Below are 12,719 nucleotides of genomic sequence, written 5' to 3' on the forward strand. Positions count from 1 at the left end.
AAGGACTTCTGGTGAAAGAATGAGACAAGAGAAGAGAGAAAAAGTCAGATGCAATGATAACTTAAAATGACCCCCCCAAAAAAAGCTCCATCAAATATTTTAATAAATGATAGGCCTTACATTACAGCACTTCTGTCCAACACTGGTGTTCAAATATAATACAGCAATTTAGTAGACTGCTTAAGGAGGGCCTTACTTTTAGGGCTTTTTACATATACAAAAATCCTTTAATTGTTACTTATACTTTCTTTCTAAAAGTTTATCCCAAAACAGTAATGACTTTCACTCTCTGATGACCATTCATTAACATTTCAGTTATAACTCGGTTGTATTTTAATTAATATTTTAATATAAGAGTGTACCAGTTAAAACCTACAGCTATTTTATTGTTCACATCTTTTATGCATTATGACACAGATTTATACCAGTGCATTCGTTTATATGTGCACTTGTTTTCTGCTTAATGTTTTATTAAACAGTTTGCATTAGCTGGATGGCAGTTTTGGATTGTTGCTGCCTTGCAGTGCTTGATTTACTGACTCTTTTTCCTGGATGGATATCATTCTGTACAAAGTAGGCATACCCTTACAGTGGCTACATGAGTTTTTGCTGGGATTTCAAGGTCCATTCTACATCCCGAAGACATACCAATAGATGAAAATAATGATCCTGGAAACTGACCACAGCTGTGATCCAGCAATAGTCTCATCTCTGACAAGGATAGTTTGCCTTATGCTCCTGCTTGTGAACTACCTTTGGCCTGCAATATGGCTGAAACTGGTTCTTCCTTACTCACTTAGCAAACTCACACACTGATACGTGCTGTAGTACAATAGTGTATTAGAAAATAAATTAATGAAATACAAAAAATGACTGCTTTAGAAAGTGGATCAAATAAAGGACTTGAATGAAGACAGCTTCAGAGATTAATCTATACACACCAGTACTATATGACGTAGCAAAACAAACTGAAATGTAATATTTCTCTGAAACAAGGTGATTTTGACATAGAATGCCAGAAAAGTCATATTCCACAGGAGTTTTTTTTTTTTTTTGCTTTTAATCCTAATTGAAATAGTCGTGACTGGCAAGACTATAACCCAAAAATAAAGAATACAGTGACAAGCATGTGGGATGAAGAGGCTATCCCTTTTCATACTTTCATGATTTGAGATTTAAAACACTGAAGTTCATCCTTAACTACGCACAGAACATTGGCAATTATTCTACTCTACTGGAAATTGCACTGAAAAGCTCTGGAAAACTGTGATGCTAAAAAACTTTAGGAAAGTATATCCAAATACATTTACAAATTCTGTCTTTTGAAGTTTGTGCTATATGACAAATGTAATTGTAACACTAAACTTTTTTTTGTGGCCAGCTGCTGCTAACACAATGGAAAATAGAAATCTAAATAGTTAAAATAATTACCTTCCAGCCAACTGTAAAACATCTGCCCTGTAAGTGAAAAAAAATACTATAATAAAAACATGTTCTCTTTTACTCTTCTGTTTAATACTATTAAATCAGTAAACTACAAAACATTTTTATACGTAAGCAAACAAAAATCTAACCAAGAAACATATGGCTCCTTGTAACTGTTGCCTCTTACGTGGTGTCAAAACCAGATCATAATACTGTTCAGCCTTGTGCAGCTTTGGTCTTTTTTTTTTTTTTTTTTTTTTTTTTTTTTTATGGGTGGGTCACATGGCAAAGACCTTCTCACACACTGCTACCCTTTTGATTCTGGTCAATCCATGCTAGCCACACCCTGTTTCCTGTTGGGTTCAGGTATTCAGGTGAAAGAAACTTGCCTTAGATTCTGGGAGCTTATTCTTCTTTGTCTGATCTTGCTGCATTTCACCACAACCAAGGACAGCAGCTACTACCTCCATCTTAGACTGGCACTGCACATTTTGAGCAAGTATTATAATGTTTTCTTAGTCTGACAGCCGTGCCAAAATGCCAGTCTTACTTTTACCTACTCATGCAAGTCTTATTCTCATTTACACACGCAAACACTTTCAAGAATAGTTCCGAGAAATAAAAATTCAAACAAATATACCCACAGGGACTTTAGCTGCCAGGTTGATCTACATCAGGTGGGGAGTGAAAACACAAAGAAATGGCTACCCACTGGGCAAAATGCATTTCTTTAAAGAAAATGGATACAACTCTGAAACCCCACCCATTACATTATAGCTGTGTAGCAAGCTACTTCTAGATTTAGCTGCTATTCAGTATAATACATATTCCTTAATGTTTATCCATTACTTGTATTTTCAATCTATATATTAATTTTGAAAGCGTGTGCATAAGAAATGTGATCTACAAGTCTAATGACACAGTGGCAAGGTATCCTGTATGCACCACTGATAACCCAAGTTCAGGAGCAAGTCTAAGTCATCAGTGGAGTACAATGGGATTAAGTCATCAGTAGAGTACAATGGGATGAATAATGTGACTGTCTGTTGGCATGTGATCCTATCCCTGTGGCATGCTGAAGAATTCTGAGAGTCCTGGCTGAGTCCAGGGTTAGGCAGATGAAATGTGACAGTACAAAGGGTGGATGTGTGTGTCAGTTTATGGAAAAGACACTACATAAGACGCATGGAAGTATGGCTTGCATTAAAGGGCTCCACTGCAGACTGCACACTGCATATTTGTCTTAAGGAGTACGACTGATCACATACCAAGATAAAATTCTGCACCTCCTCTAAAGCTAGCACTAGAGACTGCACACAGTTGTATGAGAAACTCACTGTAACAGCAGATAATTAAGACCACTCTTGCAGTACAGTTCTTGACAAACAGTAATTAGCTGCAGGCAGACATCCATATGGCCAGCCTGACTCCCACAGCTGTATGGTCATCTTGGCATGACCAACTCCTTTTCCCAATGCAAGGACGTGTGTGTGTTCCCAGGAAAAGAAACAGTTGGACCACCCAATCTTTTTTTTTTTTTGCCAGTGAAAGAAAAGCTAGAGTATACCTAGTGAGGGGAACAACCTTCACTAAATGTAAACGTTCCTGTTTAGATGTAGTGAGAAGGGAGAATAGGAAAACCATGGTCTCATGTGCAGAATCCCAGCTGCAGCCCTTCTGCACTAACCAGGGGAGTGAGAACAGAAAGGGAAATACGTTCTCTGGGGTTGTCATTATTCCTGTTCCCAACTATGCTCTTGTCTAGATTAGCACCTTACCAACGTCTACTGTACTGGAAGATAGGTGGTAGCTAGTACTGCAAAACTACTATAACATCTACTGCTTCTGCCATCATGGTGAGTTTCTCACACAGATGGGCTACGCTTTACATTTGGACTGCTCTTGCAGGAAAACTTCTGACAAATGTGAAGACTTCTAAAGCAGTACTACCCCTTCTCCCACACCAAGTTAGAGAAAGACAAAGAAATCTCCTTAAATTACTGCCCAAAGAACTGGCATTCTGAATCCCATTCTGTTCCAGGACTGTTCATCTAACTCGCACTGCTTGGAAAGCATGCAGAGGAAAGATCACGTAGCTAGCTCAAAAAGGCTCTCTGCCGAGACATACTTGAATACTGTTGACGTGGAAGCCACTCCAGTAGAGCATGTCTTCACCTGCCCTTGAAGGATTCTTCATGCTTTTCATAACAGAAGGTTATACAGTTAACCAACTACCTGGGCAGAAAATGTGTTTAGTCACTGGTTTACTTCATTTCCCTAATAAAAATTAGATTAATAACTGGTCAGTCTGCTTTAACTGCATTACTCTGTCACTGTATTGCCTGAGCTGCCTATGAACATCTAAGAGGTGTAAAATCATTTTCTTGTTTTATGGAGGGGGAACAGAAACTATTTTTAGTATGAAAGATGGATTAGTTTTAAGAGTGGTCCTATTCAAATGGAAGATTATAAATAAGTGGTTGCATATAAAGGTTTGCAATTCTGAAATTATTTGAGCAAAAGTTATGGCAACTTGCAAAGCTGTTTTCAAAAATAAGAATTTTAACTGAACATAGGCTGCTGGCTCAGAGTTTAAGTGTAAACTTTTTTGGGTCAAATACCAAGTCTCAAGGAAGCAGGAACATAGTTGTCTACAGACGGAAGAAGCGCAAGATCACTTTAAGAAGCTGTGTAAATACCACATGATTTTTCTATGACCGATGCAGTGGAGGGCATGCTGAAGTAGCTAGGAAAACCCTGCTACAAAAAAAAACAAAACAAAAAAAAAACATACAAGTATGAAAATACCAGGGACAGTCCTGATAGGGATGAATTCTGCCCTTTTTATCCAGCCAGATAAATAACATTTTCTGCTTCATTAGATAAGAACTCCTTGCAGTTGTGTCCCTACTTACTCCAAAATATTACTGCATTACATTTAATACTTCACCAAGGACACATGTTCTGGTAGAGAGGACACCTGAATAAAGTGATTCATTGTTGTCAGTATCGTAACTGAACAGGAGGTGGATTTGAATAGCAAAAGCTATTTCGTCTTTTTTTGCCACATATGAGCTGGAATACAGGGTCCAGTGAGGGGTTCCTCCTTCTATTAAATAGGGACACTACCTGAAATACAAGGGTTGTTTGGCAGTGGGGACAGTACCTGGGTTCACTGCCAGGTAGTCATATATTCTTCAGCGAACAGCATGTAGGCAAAGCTAGGAGGAGGCTGAGATATGTAGGATCAGAATTGACGCCATAAGTGTTGCACGTAAGTGTAGCCTTGGGGATTCAGTTTATTTCAGTTTTTGGTTCAAGAATGACAGAGTAGCCTCAGACTTTTTTCCCAAGTTCCATATGTTCATGGCCAAAAACAAAAATAACACCTAAAGGACAACGCCTCTTGTTGTGCAATGAACTTGCTTACCAATTGGAGGAAGCTAAGAACCAGCATCTATGATTCAGCACTAAAATCTTCAGTAGCCTGGAGAGACTGAGATACCTAAATCCTTCTATCAATCTCAGAAGCAGCAGCACTGGCAGATATGACCATATCAAACAGGAGGCATGGGATCGTGGGCTGACAAGCTTGAACCACGCATCTAGTGTTCTTCAAGCTCCTGCAGGAATGACAGGATCACAAACACTTCATGCTTTCTGTTCTGCCTGTGGAAGCTTTTAAAGATATTTTTTCCATTCTTTGCTGGTCATTTGGGGAATCTATATCTGCTCCACTGGTGATGCCTCATCTTCATAATCGAGGTTAACAAACCTTTGGTCTAAGGCTAGGAGCCTCTGTGCTCCAAGAAAAAATTAACCATATGCACTGAGTAGAAGTGCTTTCTTAATGGAAATGGACAGTTTACACTTGTGAAAAGGCTCCAATCAAAAGAAAAAGACACTGAAGGTGATTAATCCTTTTGCACAACCTGCTGGCTACAAGCTCACTTGCTGGCAACCTTCTGCAGATAAGACAATGGCCTCAAAAAGATAGCTCTGATCAAGCAATTGTAATTATAATACAAATTCAAACTTTAATGAAAAAAAAAAATTTTTCAAGGATGATATCAACAGATTTCCAACTGCTCTGTGTTGCAAAAATGAACTGAAGATGACACATGCATCTCTCCTCTTTACTACTGTCCTTAGCACAAGAGGTGGGGCCTGTGTAGGGACACCCAAAAGCTTGTGAAGGCTGGATGTTCAAATGCCTGACGGCTGGGTTATCCCCATATGTGATTTATCATACTACAGTAGTGATCCTTACAATGAATGTGCCCCATTCACTCCTCCTCATAGCCAGCAGTGTCACAGTTCCTGTCATTACAGCCAAAGCCATCCTGTCAGCTGTGAGTGACAGAACCAAACAATGCTGTCTAGTTAGTGTTTCAGGAAAACCTATCTCCAATGTAGCAGTTTAAGTGGGAGGAAAAGTAGGTCTTCTGACTGGGACAAATCCAGCACAGGGTCCTCTAGGCAGCTTCCTATGGCCTGGTGCTAGCTGGGGGCCCAAAAATATTAGCATTATGGAAAGAAATCTCACTCATATCTCTACTACAAAGTGGCTGCTTTCTTAATCTGGGACTGCTCTGCTTTGACATACAACAGCTCCAATTTACTCTTTCATTTACTCAGATGTAGAACCAATTAAAGATAATTTGGCTGAAATGTAGAGCCAAGGAAAGAGAGATTTTCTGGAGCTTGTCAAGATGAACTGGTAGAGGACAAACCTGCACTAGCAGGGTCTTTAAAATAAAAATGGTAACACTTGGTGCTGAAGATGTGGTGGTAATATGCAGATATGGTAAAGTGTAGGTGGGTATTTTCAATTTGCATGTTTGATAAGAAAGCAAAGGGATGGCTACCAAATGTTCCTGACATTGAAGAAACTCTGATTTTTTGCCATTCCTCATGTACTCTTCAATTTTCAGATAAATTCACGAGGATTATAGTTAGTCAATAATTACAGTCAAAGTTTCATAGTTATAATTGTTTAAAAAATGGCATCTATATTAGGTTATCAAAAGTTTTATTCAGCGAACGCTCACATGAGCGAAAATGCTAGAAATCTAACTAGCCCTCCACACCCACCGCTAACTATATATTCCAACTCCGAGATCGCACTACAGTGAGGAAAGGGCAAATATCCCACTCCTCACTGTACCATGACCCCACAAACACCCTTTTGATTTCCAGCGTTTTTGCTCATGTGAGCATTAACTGAATAAAACTTTCGATAATCTAATATAGACCCCAAAAATGCATATACATATACATTACATATATGTATATATGCATATATCTGCATATGCATACACATACACACATACACCTTAATGTCCATTACATTTCAGATGTTCATCATGGGAAGCTTTTTAATTGAATTAGAGTTACTGGGCTCTTAGTACAGAGAATTAAGGTTCTAAATGCATATCTAGGCAGCATCTGCTCTTCTGTCAACATTCAAAGTGAATTAGAGTTGTCTGCTCTCATCTGTCCACGATTTTGTAGAATTTCTCCAATTTCGACTTATATTTTGTGCTGTCACTTGTAAAATGTTTGGTTTTCTGGTAAATCAGTGAGTATTACAATTGGCAAATAATACCAGTGATCAGAATTTTGCAATTCTCAAAAAATGTTTCATTTTTACCAAAAGCCAATAATGCCAGTCATTAATGTTCAGAAAAAATATGTATGTATAAGTGTGTGTGTGTGTGTGTGTGTGTGTGTGTGTGTGTGTGTGTGTGTGTGTGTGTGTATATATATATATATATATATATATATATATATATACATATACACACACACACACACATACATTTACATACACATATGCAACACCTGTTTTGTTATCTTTTTAAGTGAATTAAAGTTGTATAGCACTTATAAACAAAGAATTAAGGCTCTAAGTTGTCAACGAACTCCTTCCTGTAATGAAAATTACAGTCTGATCCCTTCCACCTCTGCTTGCATACTGTGCCGTTTTGAGCAAATCACTTACACAGTGCTCCTGATAGGGGAGAGTTTGCTACCTGGTTAAAAAGTACATAAAACAAAAAAAAGTTGCCCTGGTTTAGGACCTTTGTTCCTCCATTATTTTGGCTTTGTCTAGAAATTTTGAACAAAGATGCTGAGAGGTATTGTGGGCCATTCCTTGTAAAATTTGTGGTTGTCTGTCAAACTGCTGTGGACTGTAGTCACTAAACAACAATTGCGAGTTTCAGATATTGAATCATTCAGAAAACTCTGCTAAAGCAAAGCTTACTATGCTAGCAACTTCCTAAGAAAATAAGAGAAATATTTAAACACATGTTCTTGATTTTGGGTCTGATTCTTGAGGTATGAAGCCCATGGGGCACAAGAGAGTTGCAATGGGTTGCACTACATGGTTCCAACAGCAGTGAGCAAAAATACATTTATGGGCCATTATTTATTCACATCACTGCAAACAGAGGTCCAAAGATAGACAAGTGACCATAACTGTTACTACGTGTGTGTGTGTGTGTGTGTGTGTGTGTGTGTGTGTGTGTGTGTGTGTGTATGTATATAATATATATATATATATATATATATATATATATAAACTACACATACACATATACATCTCAAGGCAGTTATGATGTAGGAACCGACTGCAGTAAACCTCAGCCAAATTCTTTAGGTACTATCCTTGGTTTCCTTGTTCTGTTGACTTTTGACAGTTTGACCGTGAATAAACTGGACAGCATGAAGTATAAGAGTTTAATATCAATATCTAACTCTGAATATATTTTTAATTTAGCTTATTTTTTGCAGGAATGTGGGTGTGAAATGCGCTGTGTTGGTCTGCAACAGTGTCTGCCTGGCACTTAGTGTAGATGAGTAAGCCTGTGGGGTGTTAATGAGCCAATTCCTGTAGTGCAGGGTTCAACTGACTCAGCCTTTGTTTGCTTAATGTGTTAGTATGACTAAATCACTTCACCAGACAGTGCTCCTGATCTGCCCCTGAAATAGGATACTTATGTCCATTGGGCTGACCCAGACTGTTAGTAAATGTGTTGTACACTATCTTTGAAGCCCTGCACCCTTCACACAGCCACTAATTACTACTTCACTATACATTATTTGACTATGAATCCCAGCATGTCTGCAAAATATGAAATGAAGGCTTTAAACTTGATCAGTTTAAAAGTAAAGAAAAATGCAGCATGCACACATACAGGTTTGAACAATGTTTTATGGTAGTTGAGGAGAGAGTGTCAATATATGGGATAACTGGTATGGCTGACGTGTCCCCAGTCCATTATCATGTCCAGTTTCTGGCTTCCAGCACCCTGCTGTTTAGGCTTTTCCCATGATGAACATCTGAAATATAATGGACATTAAAGTGAAGGAGAAAGTGAGACAGTTCCTAGAGAAAGTAACACTTCAGGCAGACCTAACATGGTGCACCTGACAAGTCCAAGCAACACAAATGCTAGCAAAAAAAAAAAAAAAAAAAAAAGAAAGAAAGAAACAGCCAATTCACACATTAGATGCAAAAATGTAGGAATCACCATTAAGTGAGGAAAATACACTGTTAGATGAGGAAATGTTATTCTTAGTATACAGTTTTCCTTTACTGAAGCACAACTAGTTTTTTAGGAGATTAACTCGGGTTTCGGAGTTTGGGTGCTGAACAGGTATTAAAACAAAGTAAATGGCCTTTACTGCATTCTGGAAAGTCTAGAAATCCCTGCAATCCTGGTTTCAAGAATTAAAATAATGCGGTGAAAGAAAGAATAAAACAGCTGAGACATTTTCTGGTAATTGTAAACTATATAGGGAGGCATAACAAGAAAATCTACTGCCTTTAATTTTTGCCATGCATACTAAAACTCTATCCATATATACTGTCTATTAGGCAAACCATAGGGAAAACCTTCCCAAGCCATAAACATAACATTTCCTTCCATGTCAATGACTTCCTAGTTCATTAGAGAAACAAAAATAATCATGGTAGCCTGGTATTTACTTAGCAAATCTCGATCAGTGCTTTTGTAGAAAATGAGCCCCATGAAAATTCAGGCTATACTGGCTACCAGCTTCCCATTATACCCTCCAAAGAGGGCGAGTTCAATACTTGTCAGCTGAAAGTAAAGTAGTACAAAAATGAAAGTCATATGAACATCCCTTGGGTAAGAATATGTACACAACATTCAGTCAAGAGGTCATGAATGGGGAAAAAGAGAAAAGGAAATTTAATGGGAAATGCATACTAGAAACCAGAAATCAACCTGGATTTTGGGATACCACACCCACCACATCAAAGACCTCTTAAATTAATTACACAAATCAGGTCGATCATCATAAATTAAAAAGTTACGTGCTCACCTTAACGTTCCATCTAAGATGTCTATTTTCATGCTTCCTCAACTGATGGGTTCAGATTACAGCGCTTCTCCCAGAAAGTTGGATCCTAGAACTCGAGTTCCTCCCTTTGCCCACAATGACCCACCAACCTAACATACTTCAGATCGAGTTTGCTGCCCATAGATGTAAATGATAGAAGAGAAAAAGGGGAGCTGGAGCTCCAATAATAAATAGAGGTTCCTATACCACTCTTAGATATCTCCAGAAGCATATCAAAGTGGGGGTAGGTGGGACAGAAGTTAAGGAAGAATGAAAATGGACAACACAGATGAAACTATGGTGAGTACATAACTTTTTAATCTGATGTTGTTTTTTTCAGTCATTCCTCAACTGATGGGACAGTGTTCCCAGCTACCATAACCCTGGGAGGACCTTATGGAAGGATATTCCACAGCACTGCTGAGCCAAAAGCTGCTCTGTTCCTAAACATCAGGATACAACTTGTAATGAACAATAAAGGGGTGTATATTAGCCCAAGCTGCAGCTGCACAAATATCATCTAAGAATGCTTTGGACCAAAAATATGATGAAACAAACATAGATCTCATGGAATGGGTCCTAGAAGGTTTCTGGTAAAGATAAACCCAATTTTCCATAAACAAAGGTTGTACAATCAGTCAACCATTTGGCCAATGCTACTTTAGATACTGGAATGCCTAATCCCATAGGAGAAAAGGAAACCTTGGTCAGATTTCCTGAAATTTTTGGTTCTATGAAGGTAGAACAGTTTTCCATGCACAGCCAACAGATGCAACATGAACTTTCCTTTGGTTGAGAAATTTGGAAAGAAAACTGGGAGGTTAATGACCTGGCTAATATTTGACAAAGAAGCTACCTTAGGCAAAAAAGATGGGTTACTTCGAAATGAAACCCTGTCTTTGTGAAAAATTAGGTAAGGAGACTTTCAAGACACAGTTTGGAGTTCAGATACACTTCTAACTGATGTAATAGCCATAAGAAAAATGGTTTTCCCAAATAAAAAAAATTGAGGTCAGCTTTGGCAAACGGTTCAAAGGGAGACTGAGTTAAAGCCTGAAGCATCATAGTTCAATCCCAAGGTACAGTAGGGTTTTTCAAAGGAGGTCTGAGCAGAAAAGCTCCACTGAGAAATGGTTTCCAAACTTTAGAAGAAGCCAAGGTAAAGTGATTTTCGTCTAGGTGAAAATTAGAAAAGGCAACCAACTGAACTTTAATTGCTGAGAAACTAGCCCCTTCACCGAAAATCAAAGCTAAGAATTCAAGGATAGCTATAATAGGTGCTGAAAAGGGGTCCAAGTCTTCACTGAAGACCCAAAAGACAAATCTTTTCCATTTAATCTGGTAGATCTTTCTAGTAGACGCCTTTTGGGAAGATAAAATCTGGCAGACAGGGGAGGCCAGAGTAAAGGGAACCAAATCTGATAAGGCCAAAAGGGTGCAATAAGGATAACTGTGCTCTTTCAGCAAACAGCTTTCTGGAGAAACTTTGGAATTACTGGCAAAGGTAGAAAGGCATAAAGGAGACTGGAGGGCCAATTGTGAACTAGGGCATATCTTGGCGACTCCCCTGGTAGAGGGATCAGGGCAAAGAACCTGCTGCACATTTTGGGAGAAGTGAAAATATCACAGTATGACTGGCCTTTTTGATGGAAAAGTTTCTCTGCCACGTTGACACCGAGAGACCACTTGTGAGGCATCAGAATGGACCTGCTTAATTTGTCTGAAATCACGCTGGATCTCCCTGGGATGTGTGCTGCTATTAGAAAGCAAAAGGAAGAGATCACCCATTGCCACACTCTTATAGCTTCTTGTCAAAGAGAATGAGATCTGGTTCCTCACATTTGCTGACATACCAGACTACTGACCTGTTGTCCATCTGTACCACAATTGTCCCAGACTGGAGAATGTCTTGAAAGTCCTGCAATGCTAGCAGGACAGCTCTCACCTCCAGGACACCAATATGCATCTGGGCCTCTACTGGGGACCACGTACCTTTGACAGTCCTTCCCAAGTGGTGCCCCCACCCAAGCTGGGAGGTGTCAGAGATTACTGTGGCCTTGGGGAGGGGAAGAACAAAGGGGTGGCCTTTGTGGAGTTAGTCAGAATGAATCCACCACAGAAGATATCCTTTGCATGCTTAAGTGATCTTGGCTAGCATGGATAATGGATGATGTAGAATGGATCATTGAGTCGACAGGGTCCACTGAAGAACTCTCATATGGAACCTTGCCATTGAAACAAGGGTGACAGCTGCTGCCATGGAACCTAACACATGAAGTATCAGTTGGCCCGGAAGGGATGAATTCTGGATCACTGTCATGACTTGGGACTGTACAGTGTTTATTTGAGTTGAGGGAACTGAAGCTATTTGGCTGCATTCAAATGAGGACCTGTGAACTGCAGACTCTGTGTTGGGGTGAGTTGACATTTGTTGTAATTGACTGTTATTCCTAAGTGAGAGCACAGCTGGAGTAAGTAGTCCCTTGCTTGTACCAGTTGATGCCTGGTAGAAGCAATCAGGAGCCAGTTGTCTAGATATGGAAACACCTGGAATCCCAGCAGTCTCAAGTAAGCTGTTACAACTGCCATCCATTTGGTGAACACCCTGGGGACTGTGATGAGACTAAAGGACAGTGCTCTGAAGTGATATGACTGGCTCTCAGGCAGAAGCGTAGATATCTCCTAGAGTGCCTGTTCATTTTGATGAGACAGTATGCACTCTGAAGATCTATCAAGCACATTCAATTCTCCTTCTGCAGAAGGGGCAGAATGGACTGAACTGTGACCATTCAAAATTTTATATACTGCAAGAACTGGTTTAATTTGCTAATATTTAGAATTCGTCTCAAGTCCCTTGTCTTTTTTGGCACTAAGAATCATGAGCAAGTTCCGGACCCTCTCAGGTCTGGAGGAGGACCTCT

General features: G+C 39.3%; 1 protein-coding gene across 1 annotated transcript in view; it reads right to left on the minus strand.

The window, feature by feature from the left end:
* Positions 1-12,719, minus strand: part of ERO1A (endoplasmic reticulum oxidoreductase 1 alpha) — a gene marked incomplete at its 5' end in the record, with an annotated part of 649,578 nt that overhangs the window by 311,051 nt on the left and 325,808 nt on the right. The window contains 1 exon segment of the mRNA XM_044074334.1: positions 1,432-1,458. Coding sequence (XP_043930269.1) covers positions 1,432-1,458 — 27 coding nt within the window.

The sequence above is a fragment of the Protopterus annectens genome, chromosome 6.part0 (genome assembly GCF_019279795.1).
Source record: "Protopterus annectens isolate FY-2018-M chromosome 6.part0, PAN1.0, whole genome shotgun sequence".
Classification (NCBI taxonomy): domain Eukaryota; kingdom Metazoa; phylum Chordata; order Ceratodontiformes; family Protopteridae; genus Protopterus; species Protopterus annectens.